Source organism: Cetorhinus maximus, chromosome 17 (assembly GCF_964194155.1).
Source record: "Cetorhinus maximus chromosome 17, sCetMax3.hap1.1, whole genome shotgun sequence".
NCBI lineage: Eukaryota > Metazoa > Chordata > Chondrichthyes > Lamniformes > Cetorhinidae > Cetorhinus > Cetorhinus maximus.
In genome coordinates, this window is record NC_135895.1 from 18,739,596 (window position 1) to 18,764,654 (window position 25,059).

Here is a 25,059-nt window from a genome sequence, read left to right on the forward strand (position 1 = left end):
GTGCGGTGGTCACTACTACCGATACTGTCATGGACAGATGCATCTGCGCCAGGCAGGTTGGTGAGGATGAGGTCAAGTATGTTTTTCCCTCTTGTTGGTTCCCTCACCACTTGCCCCAGCTCGGTCAGTAGTGGTGCTACCGAGTCACTCTTGGTGATGGCATTGAAGTCCCCCACCCAGAGTACATTCTGCACCCTTGCCACCCTCAGTGCTCCCTGCAAGTGATATTCAACATGGAGGAGCACTGATTCATCAGCTTAGGGAGGGTGGTACGTGGTAATCAGCAAGTGGTTTCCTTGCCCATGTTTGACCTGATGCCATGAGACTTCATGGGGTCCGGAGTCGATGTTGAAGACTCCCAGTGCAACTCCCTCCTGACTGTATACCACTGTGCTGCCACCTCTGCTGGGTCTGTCCTGCCGGTAGGACAGGACATACCCAGGGATGGTGATGGTGGTGTCTGGGACATTATCTGTAAGGTATGATTCTGTGAGGATGACTATGTCAGGCTGTTGCTTGACAAGTCTGTGAGACAGTTCTCCCAGTTTTGGCACTAGCCTCCAGATGTTAGTAAGGAGGACATTTCAGGGTCGACAGGGCTGAGTTTTTTTCATTCATTCATGGGATGTGGATTTCACTGGCTGGGCCAGCATTTATTGCCCATCCCTCGTTGCCCTTGAGTTTGCTGTTGTCTTTTCTAGTGTCTTGGTCAATGTCGGGTGGTCCGTCTGGTTTCATTCCTTTTTTGTGACTTTGTAATGGTTTGACACAACTGAGTGGCTTGCTAGGCCATTTCAGGGGGCACTTAAGAGTCAACCACTTTGTTGTGGGTCTGGAGACACATGCAGGCCAGACCAGGTAAGGACAGCAGATTTCCTTCCCTAAAGGGCATTAGTAAACCAGATGGGTTTTTACAACAATGGATAATGGTTTCATGGTCATCATTGGACTTTTTGTTCCCGATTTTTATTGCATTCAAATTCCACCATCTGCAGTGGCGGGATTCAAATCCGGGTCCCCAGGCATTCTGCTGGATCTCTGCATTGCTAGTCCAGTGACAATACCACTAATCCTTAATCATAATCTTAAAAACCATGGTAAGGTTTGTAAGGTTTCCCTTTTAGGCTTTTTTTATTACAGAAAATAGCCCAGCCTATTGGGTCTTTCTGATAATTGTGCCTTCTGAGTCTTGGCAGCATCCTTCTAAATCTTTACACCTTCTCCAGGACCTCTATATCCTTTTTATAAAATGGAGACCAGAATTGTTCTCGGTACCCAAAGTGTGGTCTAACCAAGGTTCTATATAAGTTTAATATGGCTTCTCTGCTTTTCAATTCTATTAAGAAATGAAACCCAATGTGTTGTTAGCTTTGTTTTTGCCTTATTAACTGATTTCACTACTTGTAGTGTTTTGCATATCTCTACCTTCGCTCTTTCACCCTACTCTTAAGTGTATGTGGCCTCCTTATTTTTTGTACATCAAAGCACCACCTTGTGCTTGTCTATATTGAAATATTACACTAAAATAAAAGCAAAATACTGTGGATGCAGGGAAGAACAGTCATATTGGACTTAAAACATTAACTCTGTTTCTCTCCCTACAGATGCTGCCAGACATGCTGAGTTTTTCCAGCACTTTATTTTTATTTGAAACATTACATGCCTATTGGGAAAATTCATTCATGTAATTTGTCAAGTCTTCCTCAGTATTAAATACACCTCCCAATTTGGTGTCATGGCTAAAAATTTCAGGTGTAGATTTCTTTTTGGACCATGCGGACCTCTTTTCAGAAGTAAAAACAGAAAGTGCTGCAAAAACTCAGCAGGTCTTACAGAATCTGTGAAGGAAGAAGCAAAGTTAACGTTTCGGGTCCAATATGACTCCTCTTCGGAACTTTTCTCAGAGCCTTCAGTTTAAGGGGTGCTGCTTAGTTGGTGGTCCTCCGGTACGGCAGGGGGCGCTGCGATAGTTGACCGGCAGCAGAAGGGATTTTCCTGGCAGGGCTTTACAACAACAGCAGCCGACGTACCGCACATGCGCAGCATGAGCGGCCTTTTCCAGTTTGGCGGAATCTGCCTGCCCGAGAAAATCGCCTGGGTCCCGGGTGATTGAGGGTGAAGAATCCTAAAAATGGTTGGTAGTTCCCCGAAAGAAACATCGATTCTGGTAGTTAACAGCTGCAGTGATCGCACGGATCCTCCAGATAGCGAACAATATGTTGTGCTACGCAGGATGGCGTTAGATTGTCAGCAGCTTGAGCTGCTGATGTTTTTCTTCCCAACGTGGCCATTGGGGTAGAAGCTGGGGAGCAGCTTCAGTGCAATGCAATGCAGGATGTGAAGGAAATCGTGAATAACACAATGTTCAGGACTAAATGGGCTTTTAAAAAAAAATTTTTGCATTTGACCCTTCCTGTGCCATAATTGCAACAGTGACTTAAATCATTTCGTGTGAAATAAGTGCTTGTCCTGGGATGGTCTTTTGCTGAACTTAGGCCTCGGGCTGTGCTGCACACAAAAAAAAAATAATGACCTCACTTGTAGTTTGGTACTAACTTTTTAAGACTTTTAATCCCTTTAAGTCGATACTTTAGATATTTTTTATTTAAAAAAATATGGGTCCTGGCGAGGTCGACTTTTACTGCCAGTCCCTCACTTAGCCACGATATTTTTTGATTTACTCTTAAGGACAACAAATTGTACCAAACTTTGTTTAAAACTACTTGTAAGATATATATAAAATGAGAGAGAAGTATTTTTACATACTGGGAACAGTAAACTTATGTGGATTTGTTACGTTTAATGCAGTTTGTCCAATATTATAGTTAAGCTACTTTAATGGCAAGGGCTTGAAAATTTGAATATTTTGAGCGCAGTTTATCTAGTAAAATTTAAGTTTCGAGGAGGAGCGATACACTTTTTGAATATGAGCAATGTAATCTGCAGTGATCGATAATTTTTCAATGTAAATGCTGCAGTGTTGGTACAACCGCTTTATTAATTCTGGAATGGGCACCGCTGGCATTGTCCACCCCTAAGATAGGACTGAATGACTTTTTGGGGACTGGAGTCACATAGGCAATGACAGCAGCTTTCCTTCCCTAGAGGGCATTAGTGAACCATTTGGTTTTTTTTAAACAGCTTCCTGGTCACTTTTATTGTTATCAACTTTAAAATTCTCAATTTTAAAATTTATTTCATGGGATGTGGGCTTCGCTGGCTGGGCCAGCATTTATTGCCCTTGAGAAGGTGGTCGTGAGCTGCCTTGCCTCCTTAAACCGCTCCAGTCGATGTGGTGTAGGTACACCCACAGTGCTGTTAGGGAGGCATTTCCAGGATTTGGACCCAGTGACAGTGAAGGAATGGCAATATATTTCCAAGTCAGGATGGTGAGTGACTTGGAGGGGAACCTCCAGGTGGTGGTGTTCCCCTCTATCTTCTGCCCTTGTCCTTCTAGATGGCAGTGGTCGTGGGTTTGGAAGGTGCTGCCGAAGGAGCCTTGGTGAGTTCCTGCAGTGCATCTTGTAGATGGTACACACTGCTGCTACTGTGCGTTGGTGGTGGAGGGAGTGAATGTTTGTGGATGTCGTGCCAATGAAGTGGGCTGCTTTTTCCTGGACGGTGTCAAGTTTCTTGAGTGTTGCGGGAGCTGCACTCATCCAAGCAACTGGGGAGTATGCCATCACACTCCTGACTTGTCTAGGTTTTGCTGCATTGGACATGGACTGCTTCAGTATCTGAGATGTCGCAAATGGTGCTGAACATTGATCAGCGAACATCGATGGAAGGAAGGTCATTGAAGCAGCTGAAGATGGTTGGGTCGAGGACACTACCCTGAGGAACTCCTGCAGTGATGTCCTGGAGCTGAGATGACTGACCTCCAACAACCACAACCATCTTCCTTTGTGCTAGGTATGACTCCAACCAGCGGAGAGTTTTCTCCCTGATTCCCATTGACTCGAGTTTTGCTAGGGCTCCTTGATGCCACGTTCGGTTGATGTCAAGGGCAGTCTCACTTCACCTCGGGAGTTCAGCTCTTTTGTCCATGTTTGAACCAAGACTGTAATGAGGTCAGGAGCTGAGTAGCCCTGGCAGAACCCAAACTGGGCGTCAGTGTTCAGGTTATTGCTAAGCAAGAGCCACTTGATGGCACTGTTGATTACCCTTCCATTACTTTACTAATGATGGAGCATAGACTGATGGGACGGTACTTGGCCGGGTGGGATTTGTCCTGCTTTTTGTGTACAGGACATACTTGGGCAATTTTCCACATTGTCAGGTAGGTGCCAGTGTTGTAGCTGTATTGGAACAGCTTGGCTAGGGGCATGGCAAGTTCCAGAGCACAATTCTATTGCCTGTACTATTGCCGGAATATTGTCAGGGCCCATAGCCTTTGCAATATCCAGTGCCTTCAGCCGTTTCTTGATATCACGTGTAGTGAATTGAATTGGCTGAAGACTGGTACCTGTGACTGGAGGAGGCCGAGATGGATCATCCACTCGGCACTTCTGGCTGAAGATTGTAGCAAATGCTTCAGCCTTATCTTTGCTGTGGTGGGATTGGAACTTGTATTCTCTAGAACATTATCGAGGCTTCTGGATTGCTAGTGCAGCATCATAACCACTACACTGCTTGTTTAAGAAATAACAGTTACACAAATATGCTGAGAAAATACAGACATGGAAACATGCAGGACCAGATCTGTATTTGGCCTGCTGCAATAAAAAGCTTTAATGGTGACCTAAAATTTAATTTCCCTGTGGTTCGGGTTGACAGCATTAGAGGTTAGTTTTAATTTCAAAGGTCTGGAAAACGAAGTGCTGTTAGAGTGTATGCTGGCTATTCTCTCAAACTAAAATAATAATGCAAAGTGGCAATGAGTATCTACAATTTAAAGGAAAAACTGTATTAGGAAGATTTGTGCGATGGGTGCAACATCAAGAAAGACAATTTTCAGGAGGCTCTGACTGGGGGGTGGAAGTATGTTGAAAGACTCATAGTGTTGTAATTGATTAAATCTGGGCTAATACTAAAAAAGCTCCATTCCCCTGATTGGGGTCAGATTTTTAGTTTGATGCAAAGCTTGGTTGCTTGAAAGTGGGAAACTTTGTGCTAATTGGCTAATTTATTGAAGGGAAGATCTTAGCTCCAGATCTTTAGTTATTGAATGGTTCAAAAAACTTAAGAAGTCAGAAAACTTTCAGTTTGATGTATATTTACAAGAAGGTCTTGGAGTCAGACCTGTATGGCCTCAGTTCAAAAACTGTACCTGGCATTGCTTTAGTTAGGGAAGTTTTGACTCAGCAAGCAACAAAGTTCCCACCACAGAATACTGTAAATGAAAACAGCCAAAATAGAATGCTTTTGACATGGAAAAATAAATTGCAATAGATTCTAAATGCAAAGTGATCACCAATTCAATGAAATATTAGTCTGAAATTCCTGCAAGTTTGCACCCAAACAACCCAAGAATGTTGCGAGTTAATGTTTGGATTTGCCCTCCAAGACCTTGGCAGAAGATGCAGATTGATTTTGTTGCTCGATTTGTGAATTAAAATCATGTATTGGGTGCTAGGTCTAAGTGCCCTGAAAGTTATTCAAATGCCATTGAAAAGCAGCAGTGTCACCGTTAGTACATTGAGAATTGTGTGGCGGAGTAATTTGTCTGGTGGTTTACTAAAACTGATTTGTTACAATGGTGCCATACTCTCAAGAGCTCTATTGTGATACAGTATATTTTACCCTTGCCGTACCATCCCATGTGGAACTTTCAGATAGTTAGTGGAAATGTTGAAATCTGAATTGAAGCTGTTCTGTTTTCCTTCATTGTGTCAAGCTACTCAGTACTACAAAATATGTACCCAATGATATGTTAAAGGATTGATGGCTGTACCTGACTTGACTACGAAAGGTTAACTTGGTTAAAAGCAGGTCATAACTAGTAAAAACAAGATGATCTTTGGAAATTGAAGATCTTTTCTTGTTCAAGATTGCCGGGGTAAGATGGAAACCTGGGTAAAAACAAAATGCTGGAAATACCCGGGAGGTCTGGTAGCATCTGTGGAGAAAGAAACAGTTAACGTTTCAGGTCATGACTTTTCATCAGAACAGCAGCGCCTGCAATATTTTTCTTATGGAAACCTGGGGCCCTGGAATGATAAAATTAGAATACTTATCCTTTGCGACTAGGATTTACACTGAGAAATGATATGGAAAAGGTGCAATTATGAGATCTCAGCTTGTCAGGAACAATGTTTAGGAATTAAGTTCAGGGTCATCCATCTAGGTGGCTATTTAAACCTTCAGAAAAAAAATTACTAGATATACAATCTCCACTGCTTAAAATGACCAGGTTTAAAATGGGCTGATTCTTATTTTAGCCAAAAAGGCATTTGCATTTGTGATTATTTCAGACCTGCTGGTTATAGTGCCATTAGTGCTCTGTTTATTTTGGGCAGATACAGTAATCCAATAATTGGGTGTCAACACTTCATATTTTTAGATGCTGGGAGCCGGAGATGCCCATTACTTTGGACGTCATGCACCCATGACCTGCCCGCTATATGCAGATGGACCTATAAGAAGTGGGAACTGTATCAGTAATACACTGTCTCAATTCACCAAACAAGGCCATACATGTAAAAATCTACTAATCTATATCTACTAATGAAGCCAGTTTGAATTAGTGACCCTATTAACTGAGGCTGGTAGTGAAGTCCAGCTTCCTATAAATCTGAAATAAATTGCCACAAAATCTTTTTAAAAAAAGCATCAGTAATCTCAACACCAGATATAAGCTGAATATACATTGAAAGTGTGAAGATCTGATTTAAATATTACTGAGCACAGAGTATTGAATATTATACCAAAACAGATGCTGATAAAATAGGGAATTATTGATTTTAATTTGGAGGGTGTTGATTGTGGTGTGGCCAAGGTCTTGGTCTTGAGATAGTTAACACATGTTTGACTGTTTATCTTACATTGAGGAGAGAGAAAATATTAAGATTTTGGAAGATTGCCACTAAGCTTTGGTTAAGCTCTAGAATTCATTCTCTGAAAGTGTCCATCTCTCCACCTCTACATCCTTTAGGACCCTCAAAACTTGCCTTTTTGCTAACAACTTTTGGGCAATATTTCAGTCTGAACTGAGCCTTGACTTCTAAAAGTGATCAAGTAGGAAACTTCTTATTGACATAAAGCCAAAAAGACTCCAGCCAACCAATGTTTATTCAAACCCCACAACACTCAACGACTGATTCTGATTGAAATTGTCTTTCTGCAGCCTGCTCCACTTCATGAGTTCAATTATTCTGATAGTACACAAGTTTCGATAATGCCATATTTATAGTCTTCCAATGTGGACAGTTATTCATTTTAATTTTAAACCATGGTTCACCTATGTACTTAGTACGAATGGTGTTTGCAATAGCGGAAGTAAAAGAATTTCAGTTGAAATTTCAATTTTATTTCCCATCATGTGCGTCCAGATTGAGGCATAGTGTCAGAGCTTTTTCCCTTGTTCAGTGCTAATGGAAATATTTTTGTTTCTTAGCAAATAAAGCTGATGAGACTGAGGGGTATTAATGTTGGGAATGTGCAGAAATATCTAACTCAAATGTAAAGAAAGCATTATCATTTTTTGCAACAAGGCTAGCTTCCTGAAATTGAAAATCCATTCAAGTACTCCCTATCTAGCAACTCTTGTACCTCACCTTGGGCCTGATTTGTTGCTGTCTTTAACAACTGGCCTCTGAAGTATACAGCAAGAGTTCTCCTTAATACTTCAAGCTGTTGAGATTGGGTACGGATGCAGAGACTTTACCTTGTGCTAGCATCTCTTACCTTTAGCTGGCGTCTTTCAGTTGACCAAACTGTTAATTATTCAAACATAGTATGTACAAATCTATGAATTTGGGTGACTTTGTTAACTTGCTTGGAAATATGGCATTTCAAAGCAAGTCAGGTAGGTGAAGTGAGCATAAGTGCATGTTTGTGGAAATTTATGTGCCTGCTTTCCAACAGCAGAGTGAGTAGTGATCTAATGGCTGAATACAAAAGATGGATACATGTGAAATGGACTTACCTGCCTGTACCACCTTTTAATCCTGTTGTTGCTAAGGTGCAAATGGCTTTATTTATTCATATACATTTAGTGGTGTTGTAAATTTGTATTGTTTGTGAAACTGCTGTAGTAAAATTGGCATTGATATAAGAATGATGATGTTTATGAAACAGCTAGGATGTGTGACAGTTTGGCAAGCACTGAAATAGATTTTTGGAAACCTTAATGCGCATTAAGTTCTTGCAACACTTAACTATATTCTTTCTCCTCCAAACGTAGGGATTTGTTAAAGTTGTGAAAAGCAAGGCATACTTCAAGCGGTACCAAGTGAAGTTCAGGAGAAGGAGAGGCAAGTTAATTGGGGAATCTTTTAACACTCTACCTTTCAAAGCCATATTTTAATATGCAAAGTTTCTACAATTGGTGGTGGGACTATATTATAAAATATCTTTTCTCCCATTTCCAGAGGGAAAGACTGATTACTTTGCACGAAAACGCTTGGTGGTACAGGATAAAAACAAGTACAACACGCCAAAGTACCGGATGATTGTACGATTCACCAACCGGGACATCATATGCCAGGTAAAGGGCTTGCATTAATAATCTCTTTTCAATTTTAAAAGGGGGCTATTAACAGAAGGCAAGAACGTTATTAGGTATTTCAATTTTTGATATTGTGTAAAAGTGTGTAAGTCAAACTCTATTCTACATAAATGTACTAAATGATGGTGCCTTTTTTTAATACAGATTGCGTACGCTAAGATTGAGGGCGATATCATTGTATGTGCTGCCTATGGCCATGAATTACCCAAGTACGGCATAAAGGTTGGGCTCACTAACTATGCTGCATCTTATTGCACTGGTCTGCTTCTTGCCCGCAGGGTAAGTTCAGTAGCTTCCTGAATTTTTACTTGTATAACTTGAAGGCTGTTAATTTATTGAAAGTATTTCCAAGATAGATACACTTGTTAGACAATTTCTTTAGTTAAGATTCATTATTTATAGGATATAGAACTTGTAATACTTAGATTTTAATGGCTGTTAACCACAAATGTCCTTTTTAACGTAGTAAAGCTACAGGTGATGCATATTATTCTTGTCTTGAATAACAGACTACAAAATGTGAGGTTTTGGGTGTAAAGTTTTACAATGGTCTTTGCATTGCCTATTTTTTCTACATTACAGCACTGGCTATACATCCAAAGTACTTCATTGGCTGTAAAGCGCTTTGGGGCATCCTGAGGTCGTGAAAGGCGCTGAATAAATGCAAGTCTTTCTTTCTATTGCAGTAGTTAAATATATACAGGAGCTTTTAGTCACAAGATCTGACCTTTTCTAAAACATCTGACCGTTGATATGAACGACAACAATTTGCATTTATACAGTGCCTTTAACGTTGAAAAAAATCCCATGGTGCTTCACAAAGGTGAAGATACAATCATCAGTGAGGGTGGGAGATGCATGAAAGGTCAGAGTCAGGAATGTAGTTCAGTGATTTTGAGGGTGGTGGGGCATGTTGTACAAGGGTGTATCAACGCATGGGCCAATGGGCCCTAGCCAGAATAGTTTAATGTTATGCAATGCTTTAGGGCACCACGTGCAGCTTGAATTCTGTGGAGGCCTCACTAAATTTTCCCATAGTCTATTGGATACTGTCTTCTAGGACAAACCTTGAGCAACACTTGAGGTGGCTGCCTGTCTTTCTCTTGGCTCCAGGTTTTGCTCTGGCATGGCACCACCTCTTGAACCCAAGCAGCAAAACCCGAGGCGGGGATGAGGTTCTAGGATAGTGGAGGTGCGCATTTTTACTTGGAGCTAGGGTGAGGTCAAGAATTTTTAATCCCTCTCTGGAGGGCTGCAGGAAGCTATGGAGATGGGCAAGCCCATAAAGGGGTTTCAACACACAGAATAATTTAAATTTGAGGAGCTGGTCATATGGGATGTGATTAGTGAGCCAGACATCACAGACTCTCAGAATTGTTACAATGCCATACAGTGTAGGATTGGAACAGCACCATTTTGGATGAGCTGAAGTTTAGCAAGGGTAAAGAATGGAAACCAGCAAGACTGGATAAGTTGAATCTGGAGCTGAGAAGCAAAGTGGGCAGATGGGCTGAGGTGGATGTGGAGTTGGATGAAGTCAGGAAGGTGGAAATAAATAGGTGGTCTTTGTCATGGAGAGTATATGTGACCAGAAGCTCAGTTTGAGATAGAATAGAAAGCCATTTTTTTACAAACAATCTGGTTCTGCCTTGTGCATGACAAGGTGAGGTGAATGGGGTGGGGTGGGGGGGAAAATTGGCTGCAAGGGTGCAGAGTTTGTGGCTTGAACTAAAGATGATGGTCTGTCTCCTCAGTCAATATCATGACTCTGTTGGCATGTGTCACTGGTGATGATTTTCAGCATCTAAGCTTTCAATCATAATCCCGATACATATAACAATACTGTATACATATGCGTAGATTTTCTTTAATTTGGTTTTTTGACACAAAAGGAAGATATATTCCTTAAGTTTTGGTGAATACTCTTGTGGGAATAGCTTGCTTTAGGTACTATTGTCAGCGTCAAGCGCTCCCATAGCTAGTGCATTGAAGTGCTAGTCCTCTACATTGCACTAACAACATGATTTAATCTCAGCACAAAAGCAAAATACTGCAGGTGCTGAAAATCTGAAATAACAGAAAATGCTGGAAATACTCAGCAGGTCAAGGCAGCATCTGTGGAGAGAAATGTGGTTAACGTTTCAGGTCAATGACCTTTGATCCGAACAGTTCAGGAATGTTAACTCCACTTCTCTCCACAGATGCTATCTGACCTGCTGAGTATTTCTTGCTTTAATCCCAGTCTCTGAACCAAATATCTTTTCTACGCACCTCACCTCTGGTGCTAATGATGAAAGGGCACTGCTCTAACCCACTGTGTCCCTAGTCACACTGCTTGCCTTCCTAAAGGGATTTTGATGAAAAAAATTCACTGCACAATTCACATGAAATTTGTATGCCGTGTACATTGTAATATAACTATCCAAAACATATACGGTAAATTTTGCTAATTACGGAACCTTTACAGTGCAAAAGGAGGCCTTTCGGCCCATCACGCCTGTACTGCTTGCTGAAAGAGCAACCTGCCTAATCCCACTCCCCTGCGTTATCCCCATAACCTTGCACATTCTTTCTTTTCAGATTGCAATCCAATTCCCTTTTGAATACCTAGATTGAACCTGCCTCCTCCACCCTTTCAGAAAGTTTGTTCCAGGCTCAAACCATCCTCGGTGAAAAAATTTTTGCTCGCGTCACTTCTACTCATTTGCCCATTATTTTGAACTTGTGTCCTCTAGTTCTTGATATATCCTTGAGAGGGAACAGTGTCTCACTATTTACCCTGTCCATACCCTTCAGGATCTTGAAGACCCCTATCAAGTCTCCTCTCAGCTTTTCTCCAAGGAAAACAGAGCCAACCTCTCAAATCTATCCTCATAGCTACAGTTGTTTATCCCTGGAATCATTCTTGTGAATCCCCTCTATACTGTCTTCAATGCCTTCACATCCTTCCTCAAGTATGGTGCCCAGAACTGGATGCTGTACTCGAGATGAAGCTTAACTAGTGACTTATACAACTTTAACATGACTCCCTTACTCTTGTACTCAAGGCCCCTATTAATAAAACCTAGGATACCATATACTTTATTAACTGCTCTCTCAACATGCCCTGCCACCTTCAGTGACTTAGGTACATGTATACCGAGGTCCCTCTGTTCCTGCACCTTCTTTTGAGTTTCTCCCTTTATTTTATACTGTCTCCCTGCCAAAATGAATCACCTCACACTTCTCTGCGGTGAACTTCATCTGCCATTTGCCTGCCCAATCCACCAATATATCTGTCCTTTTGAAGTTCAAGACTATCCTCATTACAGTTGACAATGCTTCCGATCTTTATATTATCTGCAAATTTTGAAATCATGCCCTGCACAACACAGTCTAGGTCATTAATATATTTCAAGAAAAGCAAGGGTCCCAACACTGACCCCTGGGCAACTCCACTACAGACCTTCCTTCAATCTGAAAAACAACCATTTATCACTACTCTCTGTTTCCTGTCACTCAGCCAATTTCTGGTGCCTGCTTCAAGTGCCTACTTTCCCTTGTATTCCATGAGCTAGAATTTTGGTCACAAGTCTGTTGCGTGCCACTGTATCAAATGCCTTTCGAAAATCCATATGCACCACATCAACAACGTTGCCCATATCAACTTTCTCTGTTACCACCTCAAAAAAACTCCAAGTAAGTTAAACATGATTCTCCCTTAATGGATCAATGCTGGCTTTCGTTAATTATTCTGCACCTGTTTAAGTGGCAATTGATTTTGTCCTGAACTATAGCTTCCAGAGGTTTCCCTACCGTTGAAGTCAAACTGATTGGCCTGCATTTGCTGGCATTATCCTTGCACCTCTTTTTGAACAAGAGCATAACATTCACAATTCTCTAGTCCCCTGGCACCACCCTTGTGTCTAAGGAAGACTGGAAGATTATCACCAGTGCCCCTGAAATTTCCACTCTCACCTCCCTCTGTATCCTTGGATGCATCGCATCCGGTCCTAGTACCTTATCAATTTTAAGTAAAGATAGCCTTTCTAACACCACCTCATTCTCAATTGTAAATTCAAGTGTACCAGTAACCACCTCTCTCACCTCGGCCTGGTAGCATCCTCTTCCTTTGTAAAGACAGGTACAAAGTAATCGTTTAATACCTCCGCTACTTCTCCTGCCTCCACATGCAAGTCTCCTTTTTTATCCCTAATCGGCCCTACCTTTTTTTAACCATCCTTTTATTATTTACATGCTTGTAGAAGACCCTGGGATTCCCTTTTATGTTAGCTGCTAGTCTCTTTTCATGCTCCCTCCTTGCTTTTCTCATTAGTTTTTTCATTTCCCCCTTGGTCCTCCTATATTCTGCCTGGTTCTCCATTGTATTTTCTACCTGACATTTGTCATACACGTGCTTCCTTTTCACCTTCACCTCTATCGCTCTCGTCATCCAGGGTGTTCTAGATTTATTTGTCCTACCTTTCCCCTTTAAGGGACATTGCTTGCAATACTATCTCTTTGAAGGTATCCCATTGTTCAGCCACCGTCTTTTCCGCCAACATTCGATTCCAACTCACTCGACTCAGATGCGTTCTCATCCCACTGAAGTTGGCTTTCCCCCAATTAATCATCCCTGCTCTGGGTTGCACTTTGTCCTTCTCCATGGCCAACCTAAACCTTATGATACAATGGTCACTATCCCCTAAATGCTCTCCCACTGTTGTTTGACCCACTTGGGCCAACTTATTCCCCAGAACCAGATTCAACAGTGCCTGCCCTCTTGTTGGACCAGAAACACATTGTTGCAGAAAATTATCTTGAACACACTCCAGGAACTCTTGCCCTTCTTGTTCCTTTGCACTATTCCTATCCCAGTCTGTATTTGGACAATTGAAGTCCCCCATTATAATTACTCTATAATTCTTGCAGCTTTCTGTAATTTCATTGCAGATTTGTTTCTCTACATCCCTTTCACTTGTTGGTGGTCTATATACTACACCAATCAATATCATTGCACCTTTTTCATTCTTTACCTCTAGCTAGAGGGATTCAGTCTTTGACCCCCTGGAACATCCTCTCTCTTCTGTACTGCAATGCCATCTTTAATCAATACTGCCATCACCCCCTTCCATTCCTGTCTCTCCTAAATACCTTGTACCCAGGAATATTTTAACGCCAGTCCTGCCCTTCTTTGAGCCAGGTCTCTGTTATAGCAATAATATCATAGTTCCATTTGTCAACCCGTGCCTGTAGTTCATGTAGTTCACCAATCTTATTAACCACACTCCATGCATTCATAATCATGCACATTAATCCTGATTTAGGCTTTTTAACTCTTTTCTTCCCCTCCCTTGCTCTGACCCCATCTAATGACTTACTATAGCCTACTCTAGTTCTATCAAGTTCTCCAGGAATTCTATTTACCTTGATAATACTATTTGATATATCCGCCTTATCAGTTAATACTTCTCTACTTCCCACTGTCAGTTTTTCTCCTCTCCTCCCTGAATTTCCTCTGAGGTTCCCATCCCCCTGCCAATCCAGTTTAAACCCTCCCCAACAGCACTAGCAAACGTCCCTACGAGGACATTAGTCTCAGTCCTGTTAAGGTGTAAACCATCCCTTTTGTACAGGTCCCACCTGCCCTGGTCCCAATGCCTCAGAAATCTAAACCCCTCCCTCTTACTCCATTTCTCCAGCCATGTATTGAACTGCTCAATCTTCTTATTCTTATGTTCACTAGCATGTGGCACTGGGAGTAATCCTGAGATTACTGCTCTTGAGGTCCTGCTTTTCAATTTCCCTCCTAACTCCCTAAAATCTGCTTTCAGGAATTTGTCCTTTTTCCTGCCTGTGTCATTGTGGACCACGACCTTTGGCTGCTCGCCTTCTCCCTCAAAGAATGCCCTGCAACCCTCTGTGATATCTTTGACCCTGGCACCAGGATGGCAACATACCATCCTGGAGTCACGTCTATGGCTGCAGAAACGTCAGTCTGCTCCTCTATGGAATCCTCAACTACGATAGTACTTCCACTCTTCCTCCACCCCTCCTGTGCACCTGAGCCGCCTGTGGTGCCACCAACTTTGCTCTTGCTACAGTCCTCTGAGGAACCATCTCGCTCACCACTATCCAAGATGGAAGGGCGGTTAGAGAGCAAGATAGCCTCAGGGGATTCCTACACTGCTTGCCTTTTTTTCTTAAGATACTCTGGTAGTCACCCATTCCCCCTCTGCCTGTGTACTACTTAGCTCTGGTGTGAGCACCTCTCTAAACCTACTATCCATGTAATCCTCAGACTTGCTGATGCACCACAGTGACTCCAGCCGTCACTGAAGTTTCTGCAGCTGATGACACTTCCTGCAGATGTGTCATCGAGGGCACATTGTGCCTGCACAACTCCCCACATCCCGCAGGATACATATTCCACATGGCCGAGCTGCACTGACATAGTGTTTACTTACCTGTCACTCATCAGTTGTCTCCTCCTCTCCCTTGCACGCTTTTTTATGAAGTCTCGCTGCTCTCTCCCTCTCGAGCTCTCTTATCTCCTGGGCTTCTCTCTGGTTCCCTGTGACGTCACACTTGGATTTCCTCCACATCTGGGTGGTGCACTGAGATCCAGCACCACAGCTAGCTCCTTTTGCACTCCCGGCTCCCCTCGCGCCCCTTTTGCACTCCCGGCTCCCCTCACGCCCCTTTTAGACTCCCGGCTATTTATAAACCTTACAATTACAAATATATTACCAATTTGAAAGACAAACAAGCAAAGCCAATGGATACTCTCACCAGCCAAACATGCTCCCCTGTGATTTCACACCTTGATTTTTGTTTTAGAATGCGGAAACTGGTTAGAAGATAACCCCTGCTATTCTCGCTGACTCTCGGAATAAACTCCCACTCTCTCCCTCCGCACTTTTAGCTCCCGCTGTTCTCGCCGATTCTAGGAGTGGACTCCCGCTCTGCCTGTCTCTCCGCGCTTTTAGCCCCTGTTGTTCTTGCTGACTCTGGGACTAAATATTAAATCCTGATAGTGGACAAGATAACATTCTGCGCAATGCAGTTATGGATTTCCTTTTGATGAGATAAGATCTGTAATAATTTTTTTTGTTTTTTTTTAAAGCTGCTGAACAAATTTGGTTTGGATAAGACCTATGAGGGTCAGGTGGAGGTGACTGGTGATGAATACAATGTGGAAAGCATCGATGGGAAGCCTAGTGCTTTCACCTGCTACCTTGATGCTGGACTTGCCAGAACCACCACAGGCAACAAAGTCTTTGGAGCTTTGAAAGGTGCAGTTGATGGCGGTCTGTCTATTCCACACAGGTATGGGAGATGTTCAGGGATTGTGTCCGTTTTAAAAAAAAGTTTTGGTGACGTTTCATTATTTCAGGCTTTCATTATTTGATTCTTGATGTTGAAATGCAGTGAATAGTTTTTTAAAAATCATTTACGGGATGTAGGCTTCGCTGGCTAGGCCAGCGTGTATTGTCCATCCCTAATTGCCCTTGAGAAAGTGGTGATGCGCTGCCTTCTTGAACCGCTGCAGCCCATGTGGTGTAGGTACACCCACAGTGCCGTTAGGAAGGGAGTTCCAGGATTTTGACCCAGAGACAGTGAAGGAACGGTGATATATTTCCAAGTCAGGATGGTGAGTGACTTGGAGGGGAACTTCTAGCTGGTGGTGTTCCCATCTATCTGCTGCCCTTGTCCTTCTAGATGGTAGTGGTCGTGGGTTTGGAAGGTGCTGTCTAAGGAGCCTTGGTGAATTCCTGCAGTGCATCTTGTAGATGGTACAGACTGGTGCTGCTGTGTGTTGTTGGTGGAGGGAGTGAATGTTTGTGGATGTGGTACCAATCAAACGGTCTGCTTTGCCCTGGATGGTGTCAAGCTTCTTCAGTGTTGTAGGAGCTGCACTCATCCAGGCAAGTGGGGAGTATTCCATCACACTCCTGACTTGCGCCTTGTAGATGGTGGACAGGCTTTGGGGAGTCAGGAGGTGAATTACTCATCACAAGATTCCTAGCCTCTGACCTGCTCTTGTAGCCACAGTATTTATATGGCTAGTCCAGTTCAGTTTCTGGTCAGTGGTAACCCCAGGATGATGTTAGTGAGGGATTCAGTGATGGCAATGCTATTGGACATCAAGGAGTGATGGTTGGATTCTCTCCTGCTGGAGATGGTCACTGTCTGCCACTTGTGTGGCGCGAATGTTACTTGCCACTTGTCAATCCAAGCCTGGATATTGTCCAGGTCTTGCTGTATTTGGACATGGACTGCTTCAGTATCTGAGGAGTTGCGAATGGTGCTGAACATTGTGCAATCGTCAGCGAACATCCCCACTTCTGACCTTATGATGGAAGGAAGGTCATTGATGAAGCAGCTGAAGATGTTTGGGCCGAGGACAGTACCCTGAGGAACTTCTGCAGTGATGTCCTGGAGCTGAGATGACTGACCTCCAACAAACGAAACCATCTTCCTTTCATTGTGCTAGGTATGACTCGAACCAACCCCTGATTCCCATTGACTCCAGTATTGCTAGGTCTCCTTGATGCCATACTCCGTCAAATGCTGCCTTGATGTCAAGGGCAGCCACACTCACCTCACCTCATGAGTTCAGCTCTTCTGTCCATGTTTGAACCAAGGCTGTAATGAGGTCAGGAGCTGAGTGGCCCTGGCGAAACCCAAACTGGGCATCATTGAGCAGGTTATTGGTCAGCAAGTGCTGTTTGATAGCACTGTTGATCATCAGTAAAGTAATGGAAGGGGTCATCGAGAGTAGACTGATGGGGCAGTAATTGGCCGGGTTGGTTTTGTCCTGCTTTTTGTGTACAGGACATACCTGGGCAATTTTCCACATAGCCGGATAGGTGCCAGTGTTGTAGCTGTACTGGAATAGATTGGCTACGGGTGCGGCAAGTTCTGGAGCACAATTCAGTACTATTGCTGGAATATTGACAGGCCCCATAGCCTTTGCAATATCCAGTACCTTCAGCCATTTCTTGATATCACGTGGAGTGAATCGAATTGGCTGAAGACTGGCATCTCTGATGCTGGGGACCTCCAGAGGTGGCTGAGATGGATCATCCACTCGGCACCTCTGGCTGAAGATTGTAGCAAATACTTCAGCTTTATCTTTTGCACTGCTGTGCTGGGCTCCTCCATCATTGAGGATGGGGATATTTGTGGAGCCGCCTCCTCCAGTGAGTTGTTTAATTGTCCACCACCATTCATGATTGGATGTGGCAGGACTGCAGAGCTTAGATCTGATCTGTTGGTTGTGGGATCGCTTAGCCCTGTTTACCACTTGCTGCTTATGCTGTTTGGCATGCAGGCAGTCCTGTGTTTTGCTTCACCAGGTTGACACCTCATTTTTAGGTATGCCTGGTGCTGATCCTGGCGTGCCCTCCTGCACTCGTCATTGAGCCAGGGTTGATCCCCTGGCTTGATGATAATGATAGAGTGGGGGATATATCAGGCCATGGAGGTTACAGATTGAAAGTACAGTTCTGCTGCTGTTCAAAATCTATCCCATTTAGCACGATGGAGGGTATCCCCAGTGTGAAGGTGGGATGCCGTCTCCACAAGGACTGTGCGGCGGTCACTCCTACCGATACTGTCATGGGCAGTTGCATCTGTGGTAGGCAGGTTGGTGAAGATGAGGTCAAGTGTGTTTCCCCCTCTTGCCCCCCTCCCCATCTGCCGCAGACCCAGTCTAGCAGCTGTGTCCTTTTTTGTCCTTATTGACTTTTTACAACTGGGTGGCTTGCTAGGCCGTTTCAGGGGACATTTAAGTGTCAACCACATTACTGCAGATCTGGAGTCACATGTTGGCCAGAACATGTGAGGACGGCAGATTTCCTTCCGTCAAGGTTGGGTTTTTACGACAATTGATTTAATCATTAGACTTTCATATTTTTATTGAATTCAAATTCCACCATCTTTTATGGTGGGGTTCAAACCCCAGAGCATTACCCTGGGTCTCTGGACTACCAGTCCAGTGACAATGCCACTACGCCACCGCCTCCCCCACCTAAATAGTGCTAACTTGAGAAAAACAAGGCTTTTGACAGTGTTCTTTTAGAACTGATGGGTGAAAGTGGCGTATAATAAAAGGGATTGGATTTATAACTACTAATTCCTGACCTCGACAATGCCTTCGAAATGAGGCCCTATCTAACGAACAAAAATGTGGATAGGTCATCCCAAGTAGTCGATGCAATAATGTTGTGATGGTCTCTGTTCTTATAAATCTACATGAAAATAACACAATTCAATTTCATGCTTATATTCCTGTAACTATGGTTTTGAGTTATTTACAGTTTTTTGTAGTTTTATGATACAAAGCTTAAATTATATGAAGCGTAAAGAATAACTTTGTTTAAAGGCTGGACTAAAAGCAGCTCATGACTTATGCAAAACAAAAATAACTGGAATACTAAATACACTTATGCTTTTAATTTCCCAGCACCAAGCGATTCCCTGGTTATGACTCTGAGAGCAAGGAATTTAATCCTGAAGTCCATCGTAAACACATCTTTGGGGTGAACATAGCAGAATACATGCGCTACCTGACGGATGAGGACGAGGATTCCTACAAAAAGCAGTTTTCTCAATATATCAAGCATGGAGTCACAGCTGACATGGTAAGGAATTGTAATCTTCCTTTTATTTAGTATTTATTAAGCATACACCATTCTCTGTCGGACTGTCTTTAGAAACTGGTGTTTGTAGCCCAGGGTGTGATTAGGAGGTTGTAGGGGAAATGTAAAGAACGTTGTCCTATCTGAATATTCTTATGCTGAAAAATTAGATGATTAAATAAAGCCAACTGTGTCCTGAGGTTCTTTACAGGAGGCTGGTTGATTAAATGCAGCTTTGGACTAGTTAGATGTTCAGATTCCTACTAAACATGCAAATTTGGGAAATTAAAGTTTACATTATGGAAAACGGAGGAATATTGTGCTTGATTTATTTTTTGTTATGTTGGTCATTTTTTAAAAATACATCCATTAACAGTGCTCCTTGTGATATTACGATGACCAACAGCTTAGGAAAAAAGAGAGAGGTTTTATGGAGATTTATGGAGAGAATTCCATAGCTTTGGGTCCAAGCCACTGAAGGCATGGTAGAATGCTTAAAATCAGGGATGTACAAGGGACCAGAACTGAAGGAGTACAAAGATTTTGGATGGTTGTAGGCTGGATGACCTATTAGGGAGATGCGAAGCTCTGCAGCGATTTGGAAACTAGGATGAGAATTTTAAAATCTGTGTTGCTGGACCAGTGTGGTTCACTAAGGTACAGGGATAATGGGTAAACAGGACATTGTGCAAGTTAGAATATGGACAGTAGAGTTTTGGGTAAGTTCAAGTTACCATCTTGGAGCACATTGGAATAGTTGGAGCAATTAAGCAAAGACACAGATGAGGGTTTCCGCTGCAGATGAGCTGAGTCTTGGCCAGAGAAGAATGCTGTTGTGGAGGTGGAACTCGGTAGTCTAACTGATGAAGTAGGAAGGGCATCTCATGAACAGATAGGATGCTAATATTGTGAATGTTATGGTTCAGCCTCTGACAGTAGTTCTGTTATGTTTTGTACATGAGGAATGCAGGACAATGGTAGCTTGTGGGACATAGTTTGGTTAAGAACTAGATAAGCTCTGTCTTGCATGATTGAGGGGGGATATACAGTGTTTGCATTGTTCACCTGGCCTAGTGGTTGGGAGGCAGGGCAGAGATGAATTTGCTGCAGCAATTGGAAGGAGAGGTTGCTTTTATTCCTCCCTCTTCAATTGTTAATTTTTGACAGTGATCCTTTTGTGATTTGGATGGGCAACTATGAGGTATTATTTTATTTTGATAAAATGTGCTTGTAGAAGATTTTATAGAATGGTTTTATTACTGATGAGACACATGTGTTGCTGAAGCTGTTCGTCTTGCACTCATCAGAACAAATGCAAATCTGCACCTTTTTCTCCTGTAGTATGGATTGTTTGAAATTGGGCATACTTGCATTTGTCCCGATGAGTGCAAGACGAAAAACTTTAGCAACATGTCTCTCTTTTCAGTAATATTCAAGTTCTGTACTACCAAGATTGTTTTTAGAACAAGTAGACCACTCATCCCAATTTGTTTTGCTGACTCTGCAAAAGCAATTTCGATAGTCCCACTCCCCTTCCCTTTCCCTGTAGTCTTGCAGTTTCTTTTCTTTATGTGCTTATTGAGTTCTGTTTTGACAGCTGCAAACACAATATACTTCAGTTGAAGCTGAACCAGTGTTTTATAAAAGTTCCATTATAACTCTGTTATTTTGTACCCTGTGAACATGACATAATGAGAAAACAATGATAGCGTCATGTGACAAAACATTATAGAGATACTGTGAAAATACAATTGCAGAGATTCAAGAAGTCACATTACTCTGGGTTAGAATATAGACAATGCTTGTGATGCCCAATTTGAAGTGAATTTTAAAAACTGATTAGATTTGGGAAATTATCATTTTTGTCAAAGCTTGAAAGGATGTTCATGAAGGAAGTGTTTTATCATGGTGCAAGGTTATTTAAAGCATTAGAATTTTTTTTTAAATTTTTCATAGATAGAAGATTTGTATAAGAAAGCTCATGCTTCTATTAGAGAAAACCCTGTTCATGAGAAGAAGCCCAAGAGAGAAGTCAAGAAAAAGAGGTATTGTACACAAATACTGTGCTCACCAATAACCTTTACAAAAAGTAATATGAAACTTTTAACCTTCATTGAATCAAAAAAAATCATTATGGAATTAGATGTGATCTTGTCGGTAGAATGTTACACTTGTCTTGTACATACATATCAATGAGCCTCAGCTCTCTCATACTTCAGTCAGACGGCTGGTGTAAGTATGTAAGCTCTAGCTGGTTACTACAGGGTGGAAAAGTTACTTGCAGCTGAACCCAAATTGGCAGCATCCACTTGAAAATAAATTCTCGACTTCAATCGTGATTGCTTGTAACAAGTAAATTAAAGTAACCACTGCTGTGTTGGATAAATCATGATTCCATCAAGGTGAACCCATTGACGCTGCTCAAGTCTTCCTGCCTTGCGTATTGCTTGCTTTGAACAAGCTATGATCTTTTAAAAAGTAAACTGGAAATACGCACAGCTCCTGAAGTGCCTTGAGAGGAGAGTTTAAGATACCTAGCAAAGGAAGATGGTTGTGGTTGTTGGAGGCTAATCATCTCAACCGTAGGACATTGCTGCAGGAATTCCTTAGGGTAGTGTCATGGCCCAACCATCTTCAACTGCTTCATCAATGATCTTCCCTCCATCAGAAAGTCAGAAGGATGTTTACTGATGATTGCATAGTGTTCAGTACCATTTGTGACAATTCAGATATTAAGCACTCCATGCCTGTATGCAGCAAGACCTGGACAACATTCAGGCTTAGGCTGATGTCTGATGCAAATGTTACTTGCTACTTAAGGGCCAGGCAGTGACCATCTCCAACAAGAGAGAATCTAATCATCTCCCCTTGCCATTCAACAGCATCACTATCACTCAATCCCCCACCATCAACATCCCGGGGATTGCCATTGACCAGAAACTGAACTGGACCAGCCATATAAATACTGTGGCTACAAAAGCAGGACAGATGCTGGAAATTCTACAGCGAATAATTCATCACCAACTACCCCAAAGCCTGTCTACCATCTACAAGACACAAGTCAGGAATGTGATGGAATATTCTCCACTTAACTGGATGCAACTGGTGCAACTCTATTAACACAAGAACTTCAACACAGTCCAGAACAAACCATGTCTGCTTGTTCGACATCCTATCAACCACCTTAAACATTCACTCCCTCCACTGCTGCACAGTGGCAGTAATGTGTATCATCCACAAGATGCATTGCAGGAACTTACCAAGGCTCCAATGACAGCAGCTTCCAAAATCTGTGACTGCTACAACCTAGAACAACAAGGGCATCAGATGCTTGGGAACACCACTACCTGCAAATTCCCCTTCAAGCCACACAATCCTGACTTGGAATTATATTGCCATTCCTTCACTGTTGCTAGGTCAAAATCCTGGAACTCCATCCTTAACAGCATTGTGGATATGCCTACACAACGTGGACTGCAGCGATTCAAGAAGGCAGCTTACCACCACCCCTTCGAGGGCAGTTGGGGATGGCCAACAAATACTGGCCTTGCCAGTGCTATTCACATCCCATAAGTAAATAAAAAATAGCTGGAGTAACCTTTCATCCAAAATGAACATAAAATATTTTTAGTAGAGTTGAAAACATGGTGAAGAAAGATTCTGCAATTGCAGACAATAGCTTGCTGACTGTTTTAATAGGGAAACAGGAACCGTTAAGATGTTCAGTGAGGCAAGCAATGAAAAGATATTCAAAGAAGGCAATAGTAGCTTTAATGAAAGGGTATGGGAAATGCTCATGCAAGAAGATAGGAAGTAGTTGGGAGGGGTGCATAAACAGCAGATGCAGGTTGGCAATAAAAACAAAATATGTCCGACCCAAAAAGAGAGAAACCACTGGGCAACACAGGTGTCAGTTTATTTCCCTTGTTTTGAACAGGAAAGGAACAGTGTTGGCTGTTGCTTCTTCTGTCACTGCTGCCCTCATCTTCAGCGGTTACTCACCCATAGGCAGCAAATGGCTTACTGAGCTAATTAAAAGCTGATGAATGCCACTCAGAGGCCAACTGGAATTTTCCAGTCAGCCTTCAGACCCATCTGTGACATCGGTAGTGCAGCAACTGACTGGAGGCAGCTTCTCGGCAGACCAATGCTCCGGGCAGACTTTGAGGCCCCTGTCTACCTGGCCATAGGTCACCCTCTGGAGGGGTTTGCAGCTGTGGCCAGTTTTTAATTCAAAAGTTTTTGAAGTTAGTGAGAGGGTGCCTTAAGGTGGAGGCATCCCCTCTCTCCCTTACTGCAGTGGCAGGCTGCAGCTTCTTCCAGCTTATGAGAGTCTCCCCATCATCTTTAATTGGACAGCAAGCATGCCTTCTGGCCACTAATCGGCTGATCAAGGCAAAATTCTGTCCGGTGACTTCCCCATGCTGTATGGGGTTGGAATGCATATTTGATCCCAACGTTGGGGTCCCAACCAAACCACAAAATCCTACCCATAGTGTTGGGTTTCATGTACGCGAAGACACATCGAACTACCTCTTCATTGCCTCTTAGTGTTGCCATACATCTAATCCTGAACGAGCCACAATTTCCTCCAGTTAAACATGGGGAAGACAAACACCTCACTACAAAGACTGCCTACTTCCACCTTTGTAATGATGCTGTTCTCCATCTGTGCTTATCTGCTGCTTCAACCTCAAAGAGATGGCTTGCCCTTCCCTGGTAGTGAGGATCCAAGTGGCACTGGCCGAAGAGAAGCTGCAGCTGTCCACTGATGGGCAGCGGCAGCAACAAGGAGCTGAGTCCGGGCAAGTTGGAAAGATCTGGTTGGGGCAAATGGTGGAGGAGGGGTGGAGGAGGGGTGGGATGAGTGAATGGGTCTGTGTGGGGACTGAGTGAGTGGGGGTGTGTAGGGACGAAAGGGTTGAGCGAATGAGGGGCTGAGTGGGGTGGGAGGGCATATGAGTAGGGGGGGGTGTATGTGTGTGTATATATATATATATATATATATATATATAAAATATACTTTCATGGGGTATTGGTATTGCTGGCAATGACAACTTTTGTTACCCACTCCTCTAAATGCTCTTGAAAAGATGGTGGTGAGTTAAAGTGGGGTCAGGTTGGAAAATAGTTTGCGAAGCATTGCCGTAATCCTTTGCTCCACTTTGCATGTACATCATCCAGCAGGGTCATGTTCTGTTGTTAGATTTCATCCTGTATTACTTGCACTAACTGCACTGAATGCCGAAGTCACTTTGGTGATTTTATACAATGCATTGGTCTATAGACTTGACTCTTGAAGTCTAATAATTACCCCCATTTGAAGTGGCCTAGAAGCATTTGCATTTCACTACAGATCATAAGTGCAATAATTACACGATTACTTGTCACTAAAAATTTTGACTTTGTCTTTGGCCGTTCACCCCTGGTGCTATACATTTGAACCCACTGGTAAAGCTACAGGTACTGGTTGGCTGAAGGTCATTGAGTTAATTGAATGCATTGTCATCCACTGAATTTTCATTTTCTGCATAAAGAAGTGTCATTTTATAGTGACAAATATTTTAACTATTTTGCTCATTTTGTAGGTGGAACCGTCCCAAGATGTCATTGGAACAGAGAAAGGATCGTATTGCTCAAAAGAAGGCCAGCTTCCTCAGGGCACAAGAACAGAATGGCGACAGTTGAATGGTTGCCTTCAGCCATTGAAAAAAGTAATAACTGCTGATTCATACTAAACTGTCAAAATAAATTTAAGAAAAAGTG

General features: G+C 42.7%; 1 protein-coding gene across 2 annotated transcripts; it reads left to right on the forward strand.

The window, feature by feature from the left end:
• Positions 1–1,999: 1,999 nt before the first annotated feature.
• rpl5b (ribosomal protein L5b) lies at positions 2,000–25,059 on the forward strand. 2 transcript variants are annotated; one of them, XM_078560792.1, is made up of 9 exons: positions 2,059–2,134; positions 3,417–3,912; positions 8,345–8,414; positions 8,532–8,647; positions 8,813–8,947; positions 15,774–15,976; positions 19,119–19,296; positions 21,250–21,338; positions 24,882–25,059. In XM_078560792.1, the coding sequence occupies exons 4-9, from the start codon at positions 8,609–8,611 to the stop codon at positions 24,979–24,981; spliced, it is 744 nt and encodes a 247-aa protein (XP_078416918.1). In that variant the 5' UTR covers positions 2,059–2,134; positions 3,417–3,912; positions 8,345–8,414; positions 8,532–8,608; the 3' UTR covers positions 24,982–25,059. The 2 variants fall into 2 exon arrangements, with proteins under 2 accessions (XP_078416917.1, XP_078416918.1); XM_078560791.1 differs by lacking the exon at positions 3,417–3,912 and having other exon boundaries at positions 2,000–2,134.

What these genes read in the sequence shown, in the direction of transcription:
- rpl5b (XM_078560791.1), top strand. An exon ending in GTCTGCTTCTTGCCCGCAGG is followed by an intron (nt 8,948 to 15,773) that starts GTAAGTTCAGTA and finishes TTTTTTTTAAAG; the next exon opens with CTGCTGAACAAATTTGGTTT. An exon ending in GGTCTGTCTATTCCACACAG is followed by an intron (nt 15,977 to 19,118) that starts GTATGGGAGATG and finishes TTAATTTCCCAG; the next exon opens with CACCAAGCGATTCCCTGGTT.